The following is a 23,350-nucleotide window of genomic DNA, read 5'->3' as shown; positions in this document are numbered from 1 at the left end:
AATTCGTAAGTTACGTATATTTATTACTAATAAAAACGTTCGTAAATAAAATTAAACAACTTTCGAGAAAACCATTTAACCAAATGAAAGTAAAATTAATAAGAAAATTTTTTTGCAATTGTTCATGAACGGTGAGCCAAAATCAAAACCTGCATTAATTCAAAAACGTTCAAAAATTAAATAAAAGAAAACATGTTTTTTTTAACTGAAAGTAAGGAACGACGTTAACACATGGAAAAAACACTTAAATGCAACATTACATTTAATTTATACTGTTTTATTTTCGTTTTATTTCTGTTTTATCATCGTATTTTGTATATTTTCGTTGGAAAACACATTGAAAAGCCATAATAAGAGCTATATTTGTGAGTTTTTCACTCGACAATTCTTTCGCCAAGCCTTGACCGCCCTAATGAAGGATATTAGCTAGAATCATGGGAACGTATTTTCATCGTATTTTGCGTATTTCCCCCTCCTCAACGCCTCGCTCTTTACGCTAAATTTTGACTTTCTCACAACTCTATTTTATTTTAAACAATAAAAAACTTTAGCGTAAAGAGCGAGGTGTTGAGAAGGGGACAGCCCCTTTCATATACGGAATAATTTCTGCTCGTTTTTAGTTTTAACGTCGTTCCTTACTTTCAGTTAAAAAAAACTTGTTTTTTTTATTTAGTAATTAACAAGAACCATCACCATAAGCTGCGGGAGATGATATCGGATGATATCAAACAGTTCGTGGTAACGAACTGTAAGTAAGGAGCGACCCGGCTCAATAGTAACCGAAACTCTAAAAAACGGAATTTTGATACCAATAGATGCATCAGAAGAATCAGATTTTTATGCTGCTTTCAAATATATAATTTTCACCAAGTTTAGTTATACCTATCAAAAGTTATGCGCCTGAGAAAATTTGCGTTATTTTCGAGAAAAGAGGGAAACAACCCTTAAAAGTCATTGAACTCTAATGAAAATTTCGTCATTAAATGTATCGTACCAGAGATTCGTACTAGAGAGGTTTTAAGCTCCTAGCTGCAAAAATGTGGAATTTTGTATTTTTTTGTCAGAATAAAGATCACGGATGCGGTTTTTTTTTCCAGGGTTGATCGTATCGATCCAGTAGTCCTAGAATATCTTAAGAGGGCTCATTTGAACGGAAATTCTAGAACGGAAATTCTGAACGGAAGTTCTAGTTTTCTTTTAAATGACGAAAAAAATTGGAGGACAACTTGGCCCCCTCCCACGCTCATTTTTTTTCCAAAGTCACCCAATTAAAATTTTGAGATAGCCATTTTGTTCAACATAGTCGAAAATTTAATAAATATGTCTTTGAGGATGACTTAACCCCCCCCCCCCCCCCCACAGTTCCCGGGGGAAGGGCTGGAAGTTATGAACTTTGCCCATTGTTTACATATTGTATTGGTTAATGGGAAGTATAAAGATGTTTCAGGAAGGATTTTTTCCTGATGGGGGGGGGTGTTGAAGGAAGGGGTTACGGGGGGAGGATGGAGAATGTTTTCTTGGGGGAAGGGAAATTTCTAGGAAGGGGGGGCCGGATTTCCCAGCATTTTTTAAAAAACGATCAGGAATTAAATAAAAAAAACAAGCTTTTTCAACTGAAAGTAAGGAGCAACATTAAAACTTAAGACAAACAGAAATTATTACATATATGAGGGTTTCGCCCCCTAGTCAATACCTCGCCCTTTTGGCTAAATTTTTTTTTAGTACTTTCAAAAGAGCTATGTATTCTAATTAACCGGCCTTTGTGATTCAGGGGTTTTTGGTTCGAACAAAATTCAAACTTTAGCGTAAAGAGCAAGGTATCAACTAGGGGGCAAAACTCCCTAATATACGTAATAAAACATACGAATATAGAAATTCGTTACATAAGTAAATTCGTAAGTTGCGTCAGAACAAAATTTCGAGAAAGCCATTTAGCCAAAAAATGAAAAATTAATATGTGAATTTTGTTTTAATTAATCATGTACGGTGAGCCAAAATCAAAGCTGAATTAATTCAGAAACGTTCAGAAATTAAATAAAAAAACAAGTTTTTTTTTAACTGAAAGTAAGGAGCGACGTCAAAACTTAAAACGAACAGAAATTATTCCGTATAATAAAGGGGCAGTCCTCTCTTCAATACCTCGCTCTTTAACCTAAAGTTTTAATCTGTCACACAACTTTATTTTTTAAAACAATTAAACAACTTTAGCCTAAAGAGCGATGTATTGAGGAGGGGACAGCCCCTTTCATATTCGGAATAATTTCTGTTCGTTTTAAGTTTTAATGTCGCTCCTTACTTTCAGTTAAAAATCTTTTTTTTTTATTTAATATCCTTATAACTCCACACTAATGCTTTACATAATGTTTCAAAGCTGTGCAAATTAGAATTGCAAAAGGTCCGTTTTGCAACCTAGCACCTTGGGACAGTTTCTGCTGAGTCACCTGCAGAAAATACATATCTGTTTCGATGAAACAACCATCAAATGAAAGAACCCATCACTCAAGTCTTTAAGATCCTGTCCTGTGTATCTTTCAAGCCTTTTGTGGTGTTCCAAGCTTTGTGTATTTTTGCTTTAGTTTTCTCCTGTGCTTCCGCACAGTAACCAAGCCAGTGCCTCTTTTATTACGCTTCGCATAAACTTATTGCTCTTTTATACGTTTCGCATAACATGTTTATGACATTAATGTCGCCAAAATTGGCGCATACATCCTTTTGTATTTAACCACATGTTCCCTATCAACGCGGTGCTAATTATTCCCAAATATAGAATTGTCGAAATGTTTTAATTTAACTGCCTCCCCTACAAGCATAAAAATTCTTCCATTTATATTTCACGGGAGCTGTCTCTCGTGACAAGACCCAAGGCTCTATTTGCTTCTGTTAGGGGTTCTTCACTAGGCGTGTGGTACTTCAGTTTGTCATCAGTTGCAACTCCCAAGATCTCTCAAAATCAAGGGTTTAAGAAACTTGTAATTTTAACGCTACGGTAGAAGTATGGTAAGTATGATGAGTGGTGCCAATTGGAGTAAGGGAGAGATTCCCCTCTGGATGTCGAAAACCACCAATCCTAGTATTTTTATTGGAAAATGCGGAAAAGAACAATAGAGTTGCCTCCTCCCTCTATATGGCTCTATGTATGGCAGAAAGAGGTGCGGTCTGATAGGAGATGGCTTGTTTGACGAAAAAGTATTAATTCTAAATGTGCACCAGATATCTGGACTAAAAAATCTAAACTAAGAAAAATAAAAGACCTTGAATTACTTTTTTTTTGTTCTGCAATGCTATAGGTGTTTATTAGATACAAAAAAAAATTGCACAACGAATAATCAACATCTTAAGAAATATAGTAACGAGAGAGAATTGGAGTATAAACAGAATTGAGCATACCTTTTGCATATTGAGCTATTAAATTTGGAAGGTAGTAATCCTGTCAGAAATTGTTTCAATTTTCAAATCTTCCTTTTAAAATCTCACTTTTTTTGTTAAAACTATAGTCAGCCCTTCAGTACCAGGATCAGGTCTCTTATTATCTAAAGTAGGGGCAGTAGCTGGCTATATATAAGTATAGAGAGGGTACTGGTGGGATTATCATTTGCTAGGTAAAATAAGTCAATTTTATAGATGGAAGAGAACTGGAAAACTATCTTCGTTGTTGCACTACTTTCACCATCTCCACCAAAAACCAAAAATTTAAAGTCATAATAAATGATAAAACAGGGTAGTGTATGTATGCAAATTTTTTAAACTGGAAAAATTATTTATTTGGTGTAGTTTGAAGGAGTATACGGATATATACACGGAGACTACAGGGAGAGACTTAAATACAGGTAGATAAAATCACACCCTGTTCTATTTATTGCATTTGTTATACTACCATTATTAGTAAGCCGCTATGCCAACTTTATATCCCTTTGGATCCTGAAATTTGAAAATAGCTACCCCGAGTTTACATCCCAAAGAGCACCGATCTGGGTACTCCAGACCCGATTTTAGGGAAAATATACTTTCCTGTCACAACAGTCGTTTAGATTGCTCTGATTTCACACTTACTCATACTAATAAAGGGGCTCCAAAAAGCAAAAGGTAAGAACAAGATTGCTCAAGACAGCAGTCAAAACCGTCAAACTGTCTTGATCTGCAGAAAGTATTTATCCTTTTACAAGAAGCTAAATTTTAAGATTCAAATATGACCCACAATAAATGTCAAATATTAGAAAATTAGTAGAGAAAAGAAGAACGTTTTGTCAAATACAATGAGGATGTTGCGATTTTCAGAAAGTAAGCCAATAGTTTCAAAGAAGCAATGCACGCAAGACACTAAAGAGAGAAGAGAAAAAAAAGAAGAAAAGCACAACAATATAAGCAGTGAGCACTCAAATGGGTTATAGTTCCATCCAGCTATTTCCAATGGCAACAAATCTTGGAGCTCTTAGGACTAGATAAAAGATTAATTGCTATAAACCATGTCTTGCCGTGAACTCAATACCTTAAGAAAAGAAAAATTGAAGGTTGAATGGGTAAGTTTGTTCTAAATCGTAAGCTCCTTAAGTTGTTTATACTCCGTTTGGATAGGATTAACGATCATGACAGTCAACAAGATGAGTTGGGGAAGATTTCCCATTTATCATCTTCTTTTCTTCTCCTGCCGATGGAGATAATTTGACTTCATTCTGTAGTAGTTCTGTAAGAGTGCTTGGGTCAAAAGTGTCATCAATTTCATGGATTTTTTGTAATGCATTGCGAACGATGCATAAATCACCTCGCAACTCAGAAACGAGACAAGCAATCTTTTGTGGGGAGCTGAGTATTTCAACAGCTTGTGTGTAAGGGTTGTAACGAACTCCGAAAGGACGTTGCACAGTTGCGGCGAATTCTCTGAAAAATGAAAGTGACCATTAATTCAGCTTAATTTATTATATGCTTCAAACCCGACAAACAAGGTTGCAACCCTTAGAGATTTATCACTGTTTCTAGTTATTTTTTATGTTGCCTAAACAAGAAAATCACTAAATTTGCAAATAAATCACTAGATTATTGAAGAAAATCACTAAATCCCCCAGAAAATCACTAAAAAGCTAGTGATTTTTTGTCACCGAGTGGCAACCCTGCCAACAAGTGTCTAACTAAATTAATCTAGTGTTATCCTGCCATTTAAAAGAATACTGAGCATTACTTGAAAAGGTTAGCCTACAAAAACTCGGTTTTGGTCCCTAGTTTTTTAGTTGCTCGTGTAATGATCGTAATGGACTCTGAAATGACGTTTCAAAGTTGGGACAATTTTTTTTAAATTTGAAAGTAACCATTATTTGATTTAAGTTTTAACATTTTGACTGGGAAACTGATACTGATGGCAATTTAGGTTGTAGCCGAGAAAAAGCTTAAGCCATCTAATACTATCCAGCAAATTTAAATTTAATTATAAAGCCAAAAAAAAATTAGTTGTATTTAAATTTTATATCCTTTGTTTATATTTTAATTACATTTGGTTGAAAATCATAGCAGCGAATTCAATAAAAAAAAATGGCACAATTGGTATATTTGTATACATTTTGCTTTATACCTAGCCTATATTCTGCAAAGTAGCCTAACCAAAGCCTTTGAGGAATCATCTATGGACAAATCATGTTTTTGAGGGGCAACTCTACCCCTCTCATTTCTCTGAAAACAAACATATAAATGAAAACTTTTATTTTGCAATCGACGTGTTTTTGCGATAAAAGACTGAAAGACCTATCCCCCTCCCCTTGGAAGTTTGTTATAGCCACAAGACACTTTCATAAATGAACTAAGCATTCAAATGCTGCAGCTCAAGAAAGTTTTTCAAATTATAATTTATTGACAGTAAATTGGGCCTAGCGCAAAACAGTAGAAATTTGCCCTCTCCCATGTCATATTCTTTTTTTTTTGCCAGCTAACAAGGACTTTTATCAATTTAAATTTACATTTGAATGAGCCATTCCCGCTATTGTAACGCTACTGTAAGATAAGATCTTTCTTGGCGAAAACAAATAGGCTACATCTCCCACATTACCACATTTTGAATTTAAAGACGAATTTCCGCTAAGTTTGCACCTTTCCTTTGGCTGTCTGTGCTATTAACTTTTGATGGTTAACTTTACATTTGATATATAAATCAATTTTTTTCTTAGATTGGTTTTAAAGGGATGCACTTAATTTTGGCAACATTCCTCTTTACATATACAAGATTTCATGCATATTAAAGTAAATCTTCCCTCTACAGATTTGAGGCGATAATCTTTCCGCTAAGAACTTCTAAAAATCTGTTGGGAAACGGCTGATAGCTTCCTAGGGGAACGCCATGCACCAGATGGGATTGTTTAGTAAACTAACACCGTCTTAGCGACAGTATCAGTCCAAATATGGCCCAATTCCTGGAAAGCAGGAGCGTTATTTGGGGAAGAAGTGGGGGCAGTTGCCCCCCCCCCGATAATGTGGATAAAAAAGTTATCATATATCCCATGCCCCTTGAACATCCGGATATGGACCCCAATAAAAAGGCTGGAGATTGGCTCCTGGTGGACAGGGTGTAGTGTGTAGACCGACTGGTCTACACACAAGTTTTTCAAACAGTTCGTGGTAACGAACTGTAAGTAAGGAGCGACCCGGCTCAATGGTAACCGAAACTCTAGAAAACGGGTTTTTGATACCAATAGATATATCAAAAGAATCAGATTTCAATGCTGATTTCAAATATATAACTTTCATCAAGTTTAATGCTACCCATCAAAAGTTAAACGCCTGAGAAAATTTGGCTGATTTTCGAAAAAAAGTGGAAGTACCCCCCAAAAGTTATAGAACTTAAATGAAAATCCCACCATCATATTTAGAGTATCAGAGAGCCCTAATGTAGAGGTTTGAAGCTCCTATCTAAAAAAATGTGGAATTTTTCATTTTTTGACAGAAGAAAGATCATGGATGCGTGTTACAGTTCGTGGTAACGAACTGTAAGTAAGGAGCGACCCGGCTCGATGGTAACCGAAACTCTAGAAAACGGGTTTTTGATACCAATAGATATATCAAAAGAATCAGATTTCAATGCTGATTTCAAATATATAACTTTCATCAAGTTTAGTGCTAACCATCAAAAGTTAAACGCCTGAGAAAATGTGGCTGATTTTCAAAAAAAAGGGGAAAAGACCCCCTAAAAGTTATAGAACCTTGATGAAAATCACACCATCATATTCAGAGTATCAGAGAACCCTACTGTAGAGGTTTCAAGCTCCTATATAAAAAAATGTGGAATTTTACATTTTTTTGCCAAAAGAAAGATCACGGATGCGTGTTTATTTGTTTTTTTTTGTTTTTGTTTTTCCCCAGGGGTAATCGTATCGACCCAGTGGTCCTAGAATATCGTGGGAGGGCTCATTGGAACGGAAATTAAGTTTTAGTGCCCTTTTTAAGTGACCAAAAAAATGGAGGGCAACTAGGCCCCCTCCAACGCTTTTTTTTCCCAAAATCACCCGATCAAAATTTTGAGATAGCCATTTTGTTGAGCATGGTCGAAAATATGATAAATGTGTCTTTTAGGATGACTTAATCCCCCGAAGTTCCCAGAGGGAGGGCTAAAAGTTATGACCTTTACCCAATGTTAACATATAGTATTGGTTATTGGGAAGTATACAGAAGTTTTCAGGAGTTTTGTTTCTGGTAGTGGGAGGGAAGGGTGGGTCGGGGGTTATGTTGGAGGATCTGTTCATGAAGGAAGTTTTCATGGGGGAAGGGATATTGCCATGAAGGGGGCGCCAGACTTGCCAGCATTATTTATTGGTTATTTGGAAGTATACAACCATTTTCAGGAAGGATTTTTTCTGGTGGGGGGGGGGGGGGCTAGAGGTTGGGGTTACTCTGAAGAAAATTTCCGTGGAGGATGTTTCTTTGGGGTAAGGGACATTTCTATGAAGGGGGTGCCGGATTTCCAAGCATTATTTAAAAAACGATCAGAAATTAAATAAAAAAATTCAAGTTTTTTCAACTGAAATGTAAGAAGGAATATTAGAACTTAAAACGAACAGAAATTATAACGTATGTGAGGGGGGTCTCCCCCCACTCAAAAACACCCTCTGTAAGCGAAATTTTTTTTTTTGTTGTTTCAAAATAGATATATATTATAATTAAACGGCCTTTGTGATTCAGGGGTTTGTGAATCAAAACTTTTTTTTTTAACTTTTAACGTAAAGAGCGTGGTATTGACTAAGGGGAGAACCCCCTCATATACGTAATAACATATACGTAATAAAAAAAAAAACAATAAAAAAACAAGCGATACGGCTCAATAGTAATCGAAACTTTTAAAAACGGAATTTTGATGTCAATAAATGTATTAAATGAATGTGTTTATAATGCTGATTCTAAATATATAAATTTTATTAAGTTTAGTATTACTCATTAAAGGCTACGAACCTGAGAAAATTTACTCGACTTTTTAAAGAGGGGGGAAATATCCCCTACAAGTGAAAGAATTTTAATGAGAATCACACCGTCAGATTCAGCGTATCAGAAAACTCTATTGCATAGGTTTCAAGCTCATATATGCAAAAATCTGCAACTTTGTATTTTTTGCCAGAAGAAAAATATACGAATATAGAAGTTAGTTACGTAAGTTAATTTGTAAAGACATCCATTTAGCAAAAGAAAAAGTAAAATTTTTATGCAAATAAAAGCTGCATTAACTAAAAAACGATCAGAAATTAAATAAAAAAAACAAGTTTTTTAAACTGAAAGTAAGGAGCGACATTAAAACTTAAAACGAACAGAAATTATTCCGTATATGAAAGGGCTGTCCCCTCCTCAACGCCTTGCTCTTTACGCTAAAGTTTGACTCTGTCTCACAACTTTATTTTTTAAAACAATAAAAAACTTTAGCGTAAAGAGCGAGGCGTTGAGGAGGGGACAGCCCCTTTCATATACGGAATAATTTCTGTTCGTTTTAAGTTTTAATGTCGCTCCTTACTTTCAGTTTAAAAAACATGTTTTTTTTTATTTAATAACTTAAAGAATTGTCTGGCAGAGATTCTGTTAGAACTTCTTGCACAATTAACACAAAAGTTATACAAAATCATATAAGAAATCAGAACATACCTCATTTTACCTTTCGCTTTTTCAAACGAATCAGTGTAAAAATACGCATTCTGAAAGCTGGTTACAATGCACTCTTCCTTAATAACGTTGTCAGGCTCAAAGGCCTTAAGCTTTTTCTGTCCTTCAGCTGACATAACGTGGTTGATTTCTGAGACAGAAGATAAGAGACCGGCGCCATAGATTCTTAGCTCCCCATCCTGGTGACAAAGACCAAACTCAACAGTGAAGAAATAAAGCTGTAACAAACTCATCTGGATTAAAACCTTACCAATATTTAGTTTGGCTGCGGTGTATAAAAGAAATTATGTGAAATTTTCTGTTAAGATTGTATCTTTAGCCCCGTTTTAAATGGATGATGCTTAATCAAATGGTTCAATCTGCCTTTTTACGGTTAATTTGGCTCTCAAGTTAGTTATCAGTGCCAATTGAATAGCGTCTTATGCCTATTAGATGTAATCTGTTCTGGAATATATTATATATACGTTCCACAATATATTACGTATATTTTCGTCCTCGAATGCAGAAAGGGTTGAAAGAAATGGATTGAAGAACATGTTATGTATACTAGGTGTGTTATGCGCTTGTATGTTATATTGTATGTTCTATTGTATTGTATGTTCTATTTTATGTTAGGTTTTCATTTTCAAATGCAGAAATAGTTGAAACCTAGCAAAAAGTGAAACAGTGATAATAGCAGCCAAATATTTTTTTTTATTATCTGTTTTTATGAGCAAAAATTGTCATTTTCAGATCATTTAGAATGGTAACTATTATTTCGATTAATCTTGATAGTTTAGAGTTAATTTGAAAACTAATGTGCTGGAATTTTGAAAAAGCACCTGAGTCTCCACGAAAATGATGTCGGACCGACATAAAAGTACACCATTGGGATCGCCTGACGAAACCTCTTTACATCTCTTTACGAACGAAACCTCTTTACGAGACTCACACCACACCCCCTGAACAACGAGGAAAATTACTTTTTGCATGGGTAGCACTGAGGGGGTCCTCTTTTTGTTTCTTGATTTTTTTTTGCCGCTAGTGGGGCATTAAAACATCAGAGAGAGCTGTTTAAAGGCTCATTTCAAAAGCTAGTTTTTATATCTACGTGCTTTTCATAAATTTGTCTTGATAATGCCGTCATAAAGGGCCTTATTGAACCAAAATTGCACTTTTCATGCCACATGCGCAGTGAAAAGGATATGAAGCATGAAAAGCTGAATTTTGCAATCTTCCCTCTGATATACTCTCCCTCGCATCCCCTAGTACGTTTCATAAATCGTTGCCTAACTACCAAAAGTAGCAGACTACCACAACATCAGAGAAAGATTTTTATTGTCTAATTTAAAGCTCTTTATCCTATCTCTGTGTTCTTTGTAAGTTCGTCTCGGTGACTTCATCATAAAGTGCCATATAACATCAAAAATAGCAGTTTTGTTTCAATTTCTGGAGTAGAAATGCTGAGAAGCATAAAAAGGGCACCATAGAAACCTAAATTGTCGAAAATCAATAACCAGAGATTGTTAGTGTTTTTACACTCAGTCCCCTTTGCAGCCTAATACACAGCAAACAGCATCCCCAATTGACCGAACATTTCAACCGCGTTTTGAAAAAACTAAATTAAATATCCGTCTGTTTCATAATTTTTTATAGAAATTTCACGATATTGCATGCATTTAAAAAATTATTTTTTGTTACACTAGATTTTGAATATCAAATAGTACGTGGTAATAAACTGTAAGTAAGGAGCGATGCGGCTCAATAGTAACCGAAACTCAAAGAAACAGGGCCTTGATAACAATAGATACATTAAAACAATTGAATTTTTAAGCATATTCAAAATATGGAAAACTCATCAAATTTATTGTTCCCCATCAAAAGTTACGAGTCTGAGAAAATTTGCCCAATTTTCGGAAAAGGTAGGAAACACCCCCAAAACATCAATTGATATTAATGAAAATGACACCATAAGATTCAGCATACCAGAGAACCCAACTGTAGAGGTTTCAAGCACCTATGTACAAAAATGTAGAATTTGGCATTTTTTGCCGGAAGAAAGATCACGGATGCGTGTTTATTTTTTTGTTTTTATTATTATTTGTTTTCCCCAGGGGTGATTGTATCGAACTAGTGATCGTAGAACATCGTCAGAGGGCTCATTGGATCAGAAATCAAAAGTTCTAGTGCCCTTTTTAAGTGACCAAAAATATTGGAGGACAGCTAGCTCCTATGCTCATTTTTCCCCAAAGTCGTCCGATCAAAATTTTGAGATAGCCATTTTTTTCAGCATAGTCGAAAAATTTAATAACTATGTCTTTGAGGATGACCCCCCACAGTCCCATTTGAGGACATGACCCTTTGATGAAAGTTTTCAAAGAAATTTTAAGAGAGCTTATTATTCTAATTAAACGACCTTTGTGGTTCAGAAGTCATTCTTAAATTGCTGCAACAAAAAATCAAACTTTAGCGTAAAGAGCGAGGTATTGAAGATAGGGTGAACCTCCTTCATATACTTAATAATTTCTGTTCGTTTTAAGTTTAATGCTGCTCTTTACTTTCAGTTGAAAAAACTTGCTTTTCTTATTTAATTTTTTTAGACAAGAACCTGAAACCCCTCAATTTTTACAAAAAAAAAAACCAAAAAAAGTTTGGAAATACTCACGATATTAGGCCGTGATGGATGACAGGTCAAAACCGACTGAAAATTTTTTGATTTTAAGAACAGGTCTACTGCAAACTTATATATACAGATAGATTTTATATACGTACAAAAAAGATATATTGCTATTTAAATTAGAATTTTTCATTTAAGAAAGGAAGCTACAAAGAAACACTTACGTCATGGTTAAGCAATGCAAACGTACATAAACGGTCTACTCTTCCAAATTCCTATGACATTGAGAAGTAAATGAATCGCCTAAATTTAATTTCCAATGTTGAGGACCATTCCATTAGGGGTAGGCTTCTCATATCGAATGTGAGAAAAGCGACCATGACATTTGGAAATAGCATAAAATAAGGAATCTAAGGTAACACTTTTGTTTGTATAGCATGTTTTCTTCAGCAGAGGCCTACCAGTGAATATTTACCATTCGCTATTTCTGGAATCTTAAAAATACAAAACAGATAAAGATCCTCCAGAGCCATTGCTGGCGCATATGACTTCGTATCAACGCTTCAGAATCAAATCAAGATTTGAAGATCTTGCTTGACAGACTGAAGTGTATGGGAATTCGTTGCACCTCCCTTCAGTGGTTGGATAGTTATCTTCATGAAAGATCCCTGCGTTTAGTGCTAAATCATATGGCTTTGTCTTCTTATCCATTAAAATGTGGAGTACCGCAAGGTTCGGTTTTAGGTCTCCTGCTTTATCTAGTGTACGTCGCCGCGGTGCGTTTGTATCTTCAAGACGTCTGTGTTACTACGATTGCCCATGATACAACTTTGACATGTGTGCGAAATCAGTTGAAGATCTGGTGTTGAAAGCTAATGATGCAATAAGAAGACTGGAGATTCTTGTGAACCTTAGTTTACTGTGTGTCAACGTAAAAAAAACTTTCCTAATGACTTTCTGCAGAGTAGCCACACCTGTTGACGCTAGCGGTCTATTTATGCTGTCTGGGAAGCCGGTGCAGCAAGTTAATAGTGTACCTTACCTGGGATTTTTCATAGACTCAAACCTTTCATGGAAACATCAGAGTGATGTTATTTCTGCCAAAATTGCAAGAGGAATTGGGATGCTCCGTAGATTTCAGCATTTTTTGCCAAAGTGGACTCTACTGATGATTTACCACTCCATTGTCTATCTTTACATATCATACGGTTGTCTGATCTGGAGCAGCAACTTTTACAGCAACTTCAAAAGAGTTCAAATTCTTCAAAACAAAGCTGTGAGGATCATAGGCAACTATGTGAAAGATTTTAATGATACAAGCGCTTGCTTCAGGGCTTTAAATTTGCTCATCGTGGATCAACTACAAGACTATCAAGCAACAGTTTTTACAGCAGTATACACGCATGCAAACAGTGCGTGCATAATCTAGTCCCAAGTATTTTTCGTGATATTTACCGTGCTAACTGTGATATTCATGCATATGATAAGAGGAACAGTGAAAACTTGGTGGTTAAACTTAGAAGTAGCGTGAGATCAGGATTCCGATTGCAGTTTCTTTGAACTGCCGTTTGGAATTCTTCACCAGTGAGCATTAGGGCGGCTGAACATCTTTTGGATTTTAAGAGAAAGGTAAAAGAATATTTATTAAAAAATGGTCAATAAATGTATGAATTTAATTTAATTTATTATTAATAATGTCATTTATTTATTTTCTAATGAGGAAGGGGTGGTTGGGAGATTTAGGTGGTTTGGGTGGCAGGAAGTAACGGGTGAATGGGAGTGGTTGGAAGGATGGGGTGGTAGGGTGAATGGAGATGGTAGGAAGGACGGGTGGATGGGAGGTCCTCGGGTCGGGAGGTCGGGAGGTAGAAGTTAATTTGGATTTGATAATGTGAAGGAATTTCGGTTTGCTTTCCCCCCCCCAATTTTTAGTTTATTTAGTTGTTGTTTGTTCGTGTGTTTTGTAAAGGGCTAGCCATTTTATTGCGCGTCAGCAAAAACTTAGGTTTTTTCATTAGTGCAGTAGCTGTAAATTGTGAAGTGTTATAATCGTGTTTATTAATAAAGTAACAAAGTAAAAAAATAAAAGTATCAACAAACGAAATGACATAATTTTTATACAATCCTAAAAAGGGCTTAAACCCAGATTTGCCTCTCAATTCCTCAGACTATCTGTCTTGGTTTTTCTACAATTGGCCATGTCTTGATGCCTACTGCAAAATGCTTGATCTTAATTCAAGTTCATTCATTCGGTTCATTCATTCACGACTCAAAAGAGTTTTCCCGCGCAAAACAAACTCTATTGTCATCATTTACTGTAAACAAATTAAAAAAACAGGTTTCTTCAACTAAAAGTAAGGAGCAACGTTAAAACTTTAAACGAAAAGAAATTATTACATGCATGAAGGGGATTGCCCCCTCCTCAGCGCCTCGCTCTTTACGCTAATGTTTTTTTTATTACTCTTAAAAAAGCTTCCTATTGTTCAAATTAAACGATCTTTGTCTTTCAGGAGTCATTCTTAAAGAATTGGGACAAACTTCAAAGTTTAGCGTAAAGATTGAGGTGTAGAGGAGAGGATAATCCCCTTCATACATGTAATAATTTCTGTTCGTTTTAATTTTAATGTTGCTCCTTACTTTCAGTTGAAAAAACCTGTTTTTTTTTTAATTTAATTTCTGATCGTTTTTACATAATGTCAAGACATCAGGCCCCACCTTCACGGAGAAATACATCTCCCTACGAAAATATCCTCTAGACAATTCAATTCCGGTGAAAACTTAACCCGGATAATTACCCTTAACAACTCCACGCGTAAAATTGAGACGGAAAAGAGAAAGCAAGATATTTAAAAAGGATTTTGTACAGGAATTCTGGCGAATTCCCCCAGTGTATAATTTCCTCTGACAAGTTCCTCCCCTGGAAACTTCCCTCCCCATAAAAAATTCTCCCGTTGAAACAACTCCAGCGAAACATTCGCACCCTCCCCCCCAAAAAATGTGTAAATTTTATGACTTAAAGTCCCCTCTACCGGGGCTTTGGGGGGGGGGGGTCATATTATATGCAAGGGTATAGTTATTGGGTTTTTCAACTATTATGAGCAAAATGGCTATCTCAAAATTTCGATAGGATGAGCTTAGGAAAAAAGGCTTGGGGAGGGGCCAGGTTGCCCTCCAATCTTTTTGGTCACTTAAAAAGGCACTGAAACTTTTAATTTCCGTTTGAATTAGCCCTTTCACGATATTCTAGGACCACTGGGCCGATACGATCACCCCTGTAAAAAAAAAAAAAAAAAAAAAAAAAAAAAAAAAAAAAAAAAAAAGTTCGCATCCGTGATCTTTCTTCTCGTAAAAACATACAGAATTCCAAATTTGCAGAAAGGAGCTTGAAAATTTGGTTTTCTACATTATGGTTTTCTGATACGTTGAATCTGATAATGTGATTTTCATTGAGATTCTAATACTTTTAGGGGTTGTTTTCCCTCTTTTTCGAAAATCATGCAAATTTTCTCAGGCTCATAGCCTTGATCGGTAAGACTTAATGACACTTATATATTTAAAATCAGCATAATAAGCCGATTCTTTTGATATATCTATTGGTATCAAAATTCCGTTGTTTACATTTTCAATTACTATTAAGCCGGGTCGCTCCATTTATAGTTCGTTACCACGAACTGTTTGATTGCAAAATTTTGTTCTTCAAGTTTTCCTATTAATGATGGTAATGAGAAAGCAGGGGGAGTCGCCAACTAAACTAATCCAGAAGATCTGATGAGCCGTCTATGGTCAATTTAGCCAACACCTTTCGTTTTATTTTTTGCTTTACAAATTTCCCTCGCGTGGAAAACTATAAGCAATTAGCTTATATCTAGTTAGCAATAATGCGCGAAAAAGTATGCCCCCAATGGAAGTGGCACCCAGAAGACTGCGTTTGGACTGTTTCAAAAGAAACCCCGGCACTAAATAAAAGGTGCCACAAAGCTGGGGGTATGATAAGATAAGATTTGTTCTTCGTTAAATACATATACAATATTACATGTTACTATTCCCCCAAAGGCTCATTGGCCTGTAAAGAAGGGGGAAGACAAATGAGTTACTTACTCAGAGATGAAAAATAAAAGAAAATTTAAAATGATCACTTACTCACAGACAGAAGAGCAAAAGGAGAAGAAAAGAAAATGTAAATAAAATAAAAACTATAGAAAAAATAAATAGAATAAATAGACTAAATTAATTAAGTAGATTAAATAGACTTGAAAAAAATGATAAAAAAAAAAAAAATAAAAATATAGATAAAATAACTTCTAAGAAGCCAAAGAATTTTTAATAATTTTTTTTTAAGCGAACGGAATGAGTGACCCCCTTGAGCTGATTCAGGGAACTTATTCCAAACAATATGATATGTCATTAGAGGATTAAAATATGACCTTATACAAGGAGTAAATTAAACTTGAACATGATTTATCATATTGTGAAGATTATAATTATTTTGATCAGAGGTAAAAGATAGCGGAACACTTAGGGGCCGGGTGAAAGAAGGTATAGTGACTCAAGATCATGTAATGGGATAATCTAATAAACGATTAGTTTCCTGAATGAGGTTTCTTGCTTTATTGTAAACCTTAGAAAGTGTTTTTAACAGTGAAGGAAAGGTTGACATCCTCACTATTGGACAGTAAGAAACGTAAGATTGAATCAAGCAGTAAAAAAGGATTTTAAAAATTGATCCAGGAAGATAAGTATGTTTAAGTTTCATTAAAATACCGAGACTCCTGCATATCTTCATTTTAATAAAATCAATGTATGCTTTTGTTATTGCCTACGTCACAAACTTACTGAAAAAAAAAGAATGGTAGACTTACAGTTGCAAGTCTTTTGAGTTCTTCATCGGAGGCGCCCAATGAAGCAAGTCCAATTTCTTGAGAAAACTGGGCAAAGCTTGGATCAGCCAACAATGGCATGTGTCCAAGTAGCTCATGACAACAGTCCCTGAAAAAAAAATATATCAAATTCGCAGGCCATGGTAAGTCAAACTTAAGGGTAGAATTTTGTAATGGGTTGCAACCATGAAAAGGACAGCCGATTTCTGTCATCGGGATTGAAATTTTAAATCATTTAGAAAAGGTTTATGGATATTTTTTTTTTCTTGGTTTTAAGGCTACTTTCAGATGACTTAACATTTACAATTATAGTTTTGGCCAAATTGTTGTTTGGGCCGAGGGAATTACTATAAGAAAATTTATTTAAAATTTCTGAAGAAGCCAATATCTTTCTGTGATAGTAAAAAAAGAATTACTAGTTTATGTTTGACAAACTGAAAAAAAAAAATATGTGTCTATTACGTATACAATTATGTCAGTGCAAAAAAATGTGATGCAAAATCTAGGGCTACAAAGAAAGTAGGTTAGGGTTGCTAGACCACATTCTACTGATGGAGGACGACAGATTGCCAAAGATTTTGCTTTTTAGCTATTCTTCCGGGGTCGTCCTCAAATGATACGAGAATAGGTCGTAAGAAGAGGACTTAAAGAAAATTACAACTACACGGAAGAGAGTGAAGCGTGAAGCCCTAAAAACATTGAGATGATGGAGGAGTCTGTGCAATTGTTCTTTCTTGGGTGGCTTAGTGCAGCAATGATTTGTTAGTAGCATTAGTAGCATTTAATTTAAGCAACAAATGTAAAAGATTGAAACGTGGAAAATAGTTAATATGTATTGATCAGCTAATATAAAACACATTTGTACAATATATAAATACTAACTATTATATAATGAGATAGCAAGATTCCTTTGAAAATCCCATTATCTAAAAGTAGTTTATTTAAATAAAAGTAAGCACCAATACAAAATTCAAAACTAACAGAAACTATACTATATATGAGCGAGGCCACCAACCTTCATAACTTCCATATCCCTCTTTGCTCTAAGGTTCTACTGTTTCTCACCTGAAAGAATTGTGGGTGCAACACATATAGCTAGTGAGGAATTGCTTGCAACATGAATTTTTGAAACACTAAAGTGGTGCTGTTGCTCACCTGAAAGCTTGTCAGAGTGCAGAAAAATACAGTTAGTGATGAGTTGCATGCAGCGCAACGTTCTGCAAAGCCAAAGTTTGGTTGTGGCTCACTAGAAACCTTTTTTTATGGAAACAAATATAATTAGTGAGGAATAGCACGCAACATAAAGTTCTGCAGTGCTAAAGTTCAACTGCTGCTCATCTGAAAGCTTTTCTGGGTGCAACAAATATAGTTAGTGCCAAGTTGCATGCAATATATTGTTCTGAAACGCCAAAGTTCAGCTGTTGCTCACCCGAAAGCTTATCTGAGTGCAAAAAACATAGTTGTTGAGGAGTTACATACAACAACATTTTACTCTTTTTTGCTTTTAGAGTTCACCTTCAGTAAAATAATTGATTTACTTTGCTGCTTCTCAACATACTGACATTTAATTGACATTTTTTTTTTTTTTTGGTTTTAAATAGTTATACGGCTCCCAAAGCTTGTGCTGAACAGAGAACACTTGAGCAACTGTTTCACTTTATTATCTTACACAGTGATTGTAGATGTTCAGGGGTACACCATTAGGGATTCAGGGGTACACCAGGCGATACAAACCATTTCATAACAAATGTAAGATCCCATTTATTCTGCTTCTTCCTCTCCTGGTTAAAAATTAAATAGATTTGGATATTTATTACTGCTCTGATCATTTTGCAAGTTCAGGCAAAGAGGTAGTCACGAGTGAAGCAAAAACGAGACACAATGGCGTATTCCACTTTGTACTAAATTTCTTCTAAATTCTAATTTCTGTAATAAATTTCAAAACCGATGATAATATCACCTCATTTGGCTTTAAAAACAAGTCTTAATTTCAAGCGACCTTTGCCTGATTTTTGACAAATAAAAATATATGCACTGCACTAAAATTTCAAAATAGCCTTGCTAACTAGTTTTCTTATATAGAGAGTTGTATATCTTTATATAAGGAGGTTCACTTAGCTCCTATCTCAGTTCCGTATAGCTTGTATTTATGTACAAAATTGAATGATAGCATGCTTTGCAGAAGAGAGCTAAACCAGAATTTAAGTTTTAGTCCTAACTAATGATTTCCGTTTTAGTGAAAAAAGTAATTTTTAATTTTAGTTTTATATTTGTCTTCAGATACTTTAACTTTTGTTAAAAATCTAAACGAATCGTTAGTATAATTTTAGCTTTGAAATTAAGTTTTGGTCTTCAAACTTGGAACTTTTAACAGAACATTCTGAGACCCAACTGTATTTTATTGCCATCTATCTGGAAATAACTAGATTCTGCTGGATTGAGTTTTGATTGTTTCAAAAATATCCCATCTTGGCATTCAGATCAAATTTAACATGCAGAAACAGAGGCAGCAAGAATTTTGCTGCCATATGTCGGAGTAGAGTAATAAGAGGTAACTTTATAATGTTGTCTAAAGTAAAGGCCATAAAGCTTCAATATTTTATGTTGTTTTTTTCTTCCCGGAGCCATTTCATATGGAAGGGGTGGTCGTTTTAACTTCGGAGGGGACTTATTCAATTGGAAATCGAAAGTTATTGCTCATTTTGAGAGTTGAAAGTGATCAGAGGGAAACTAAACCCCTCCCCCCACGCCCAGGGACGAATTTAAAGTTTTGACGTTTCTAGGCCCAAGCGTTTTTGCCGCTCCGTTTTTGCGAGATTTTATGGGAAATCACCCAGAAATGTGGGATAGTGAAAGCACTGAGAAGAATGCAACTGATGAGCCAAAAGTAATGAAAGAGAGGTGATATTCAACTCTCATCTGCCACTCTTGAAAGACATCTGCCAGTTTCTAAGTGTCTACGGAATTTCTGTGTCGTTTTAAAATCATTTTTTTTGTGAATAGACAGCGTGGCAGGGGAGTGCACCAGGCACTTTGATGATAAATAATATCAGTCCAGTATTTGTTAAGAAATAAAATCACTTTGGAATTTTGCGCTCCTAGGCTCGGACCTAGTGGGCCTATTGGTAAATCCTGGCCTACCCACGCCCTTTTTTGCCCAAATACGTCCAATCAAAATTTTGAGACAGACAGTTTTTCCAAATAGTGCAAACATTTAACATGCCTCTAGGTTTGATAAAGCTGGCCAAAGGCCCTAGGGTAAGGATTGTAAGTTATGCAAGTTGACCATTATTAAACATAAACTTCGGAAGAGGCTCATTAGTTTTGAAATCAAAAGTTCAAGCTCCATTTTCTAGAGATAAAAGTGATCGGAGGGCAAAAAGCCCCCATCCTGTCTTTTTTCCCAAATGCATCTTAACCAAATTTTGATATAGCCATCAATCAATTCTGATCAGTTCAGGCATCAATCTACCAATCCGATCAATTCTGTCCAAAATAGTCCGAAGGTCAAACAACTATGGTTTCGGGTTTGATAAGCCCGAAGCCCTCAGGGCAAGGGCTATAAGTTATGTTAGTTTCTCCTTGTTAAAAAATAAGGTTCTTATGAAAGTGTAGTCGTATAAACTTTGGAGGAGGCTCTTTTAATTGAAAATCGAAAGTTCTAGTTCCTTTTTAAGAGTCCAAAGTGATCAAAGGGCAACCAGTCCCCCCCCCTCATACCGTCTTCCCCCAAATACATCTGTTCAAAATGTTGAGATAGCTATTTTTTCAAAATGGTGCAAAGACCAAATAACTACACTTCCGGGTTTGAACCCTCCCCAGTCCCTGCGGCAAGGCCAGTAAGTTATACGAGTTGCTTGTTTTTAATATTTAAGGGTTTTATGGAATGGGTGGTCGCATAAACTTTGATTAGAAATCGAAAGTTTTAGTGCCTTTTTTGAAAGTTAAAAGGATCAAAGGGTAACCAATACCCTAACGCCCTTTTAACACAAATGTATCCGATCACATTTTGCGAAAGTCATTCCGTTCAAAATAGTTCAAAGGTCAAATAACTACGCCAAACAATTCCAGGATTGACAAACCTCCTGCCAGTCTCTGGGCAAGGGCTATAGGTCATGCAATTTGTCAATTTTTGACATATAAGGATTGAAAAAGAGCGCATTTTTAATCCTAGGTCTCTAAAAAGGCTTAGGGTATTAAGGTCAACTTTTAATGAAATGTGGAGAGGGATGCCGCCCACAATCAAAACACTATGTGCTTGCTAGTTGTTAAAAAGGGAATATCAAGAATATCTAAAGAACAACTAAGGATATTAAGTTGAAAATTTCAAGGTACGTTTAGGAGATATTTAAGAGAGATTTTAGGATAATCAGCCCCTACCCCCTTCCTTGCTCTTTTTAGGTACTCCTCTACTCAGCATTGATCAAAATTTTGGAATAGTATTTTTGTCCAAACTAGTCTAAAGATCTATTGACTGTACTTCCAGAAATGCCATAGCCTCGTAGCCCCAGGGCAAGGATTGTAAATTATGGTATTTGCCCACTGTTTGCTTGTAGGATTTATCCCTATGGAAAGGGGAAATATTAGATTTTGGGTGTATCCAAAAAGGCTAACAGGATTAAGGTGAAACCTTGGAGAATCTTGAGGGGTATATTATACTAAATCAAAAGGCACTATGTGCATCCAGTCTATCAAAAAGGAGGTTGATTCAGTTTCAGTCTGAGGGTATTCAGTTGAAATTTCAGGACATGTTGGGTCTATTGAAAATTGGTTGGAGGGCCGCCAGCCCCTTCCATGCTTTTTTAGTTGCATTCCCTCCAAAAATATTTCATCAAGATTTTGAAATATACACCTTGCTCAAAATAGTCAAAAACTCAAATAATTATGCCTGTAAGGATGACATAACCCTCACAGTGTGCGGGCTGATGGACGTATCATCAATATCTAAGGAACAGCTGAGAATAGGCCTATTCAGTTGAATATTTCAGGGAAAGGAAGATGTTGAAGAGCTATCGGAGGGTAACCAGCCCCCCTGCCTTTTTTAGATGCTCCCTCCCAACATCACTGATTAAAATTTTGCAAAAGCGATTTAGTTCAAATCAGTCAAAGGGTCTAGTAACTATACCCTCCTGAGACCTGACCATAGAAATACTTTTCTGATTATGTTCATTTCTTTGTAGTTGACTTAAAAAAAATAATTTTGACCATTGATCAACTAAAAAAAGTTTACCCCCACCTATCTCTCTGGAGGATGTCTACAGGTGTGGACATTGGGTCCCTGTCAAGCTAAAAGTATAGTAAAAATCTGTTTCGTCTATTAAAAAAGATTTGTCAAAACGTTGAAAACAAAACATTACTTTTCATGAAATTTCTTGAAGCAGTTGTTGTCTCATGTCAAGCAAAGATGATTTTACACTGAGAGCAGATCCATCTTGACCTTTTGCAGCATCCAGGCCTTCTGCGCCGGGCTGCGTTCGCCAAGTCACAAAATTCTGGTAGATGTAGTACAGCTCTGGCATGTGGTGGAGGGATTGGCCTCTTTTTCACGCTCGAAACACGGTGCTGAGTTTCACCCAAGAGATCTTCGTCACTATTTTCTTGACCTTGCGACTCTGAGCTTCTAGAACTGAGCAAACACTCGGCCACGTTGAAACGAAGGTCAATGAGCTGTTTGAGGTCACCAGAAACTTCTGGGCCATGGCCCTTCAGCTCATGAAATGCATTGGCTAGTGCAGCATCCACAAAATGATGAAACAGACGCACAGTCCATTTTTTTTGTACGCGTCTCAAACCGGTAATAGCTAACCATGCAGTCCACAAGGTCGACCCCACCCATGTAGGTGTTGTAGTCGGAGACTACTCGTGGACATTTGACCTGCACGTAAGACCCCCTGGCGCTTGTCATACCGTTTGACCTCTGTCTCCTCTTCTATGGTTCTATGCCTTTGCAGTTTGAAGACAGGAGAACCACTTTGTTATCATACCACTGGGTCAAGGCTACTTTTCTATCTGAGCGCACAGACATGACAGTGGTTTCTCTGCCCTTTCTTATCATTTATGTTTCGGTAAAAAGCGTTGGGCTGTTGGTGCCGAAACGGTTCTTCATGATAGTTCCGGTAGTATTTATTTTTCTTTCAGCCAGCATGTCGAGGAGCTTAACAGATGAGAAGAATCGGTCAAAATAGAAGTACGTACCTTCTGGTAGGGTCTCAGACAAGCGCAGTACGATCCCAGCTGATAAGTCATGTGCTACCAGCTCTTTTCCCAGGGTGGCGGCTCCCTGGTAGACTTGGAAGTCAAGTATCAGTCCTGAGGAGCTGGCCAGGACAAAATCCTTTAATCCAACCGGATTGGGCCTGTTACGGACATATTGCTTGAGAGTTGATATACCCTGGAAGGGTATCATCTGTTCGTCAATTGAACAGTTCCTGTCAAGTGGCAACTGGAGACAAATATTCCTGAAGTTGTCAAGGATTGGCTGCACCTTCCAAAGTCTATTTTTGGTTTTTTCTTCGTCTGAGATTTCTGAATTAACAACGAACTTCAGGTTCGACCGGATTGTGAAGAATCTATCTCGACCCATCTTTTTCAATATGGCTTCCTCCCTAAGCTTCCCAGACCAGTACATGCGGAACCGAGGAAACTTGAGGTTCCTCATCAGGATTTAAATGCCAACACAAATTTTCAGCTCGTCTGGAGTTACATTCAAGCTTTTTTGGTGGGCCAACTGACAGTTGTAGTTCATGCAAAATACTGTACG

The 23,350-nt window shown here is 36.2% G+C and overlaps 1 protein-coding gene across 1 annotated transcript in view; it reads right to left on the bottom strand.

Annotated features, from left to right (window-relative positions):
• Positions 1 to 3,277: 3,277 nt before the first annotated feature.
• The window catches only part of Trhn (tryptophan hydroxylase), a 93,927-nt gene continuing 73,854 nt past the window's right edge, over positions 3,278 to 23,350 (bottom strand). The window contains exons 11-13 of the mRNA XM_089108357.1: positions 16,573 to 16,699; positions 9,100 to 9,335; positions 3,278 to 4,875 (exon numbers count right to left, since the gene is read on the bottom strand). Coding sequence (XP_088964483.1) covers positions 4,575 to 4,875; positions 9,100 to 9,335; positions 16,573 to 16,699 — 664 coding nt within the window. The 3' untranslated portion in view covers positions 3,278 to 4,574. The remainder of the gene's footprint in view (positions 4,876 to 9,099; positions 9,336 to 16,572; positions 16,700 to 23,350) is intronic.

The sequence above is a fragment of the Artemia sp. Qi Xiang Cuo genome, chromosome 2 (assembly GCF_049724085.1).
Source record: "Artemia sp. Qi Xiang Cuo chromosome 2, ASM4972408v1, whole genome shotgun sequence".
Lineage (NCBI taxonomy): Eukaryota > Metazoa > Arthropoda > Branchiopoda > Anostraca > Artemiidae > Artemia > Artemia sp. Qi Xiang Cuo.
Note: the sequence above shows the minus strand (reverse complement) of the source record. Positions and strands in the feature narration are given on the sequence as shown.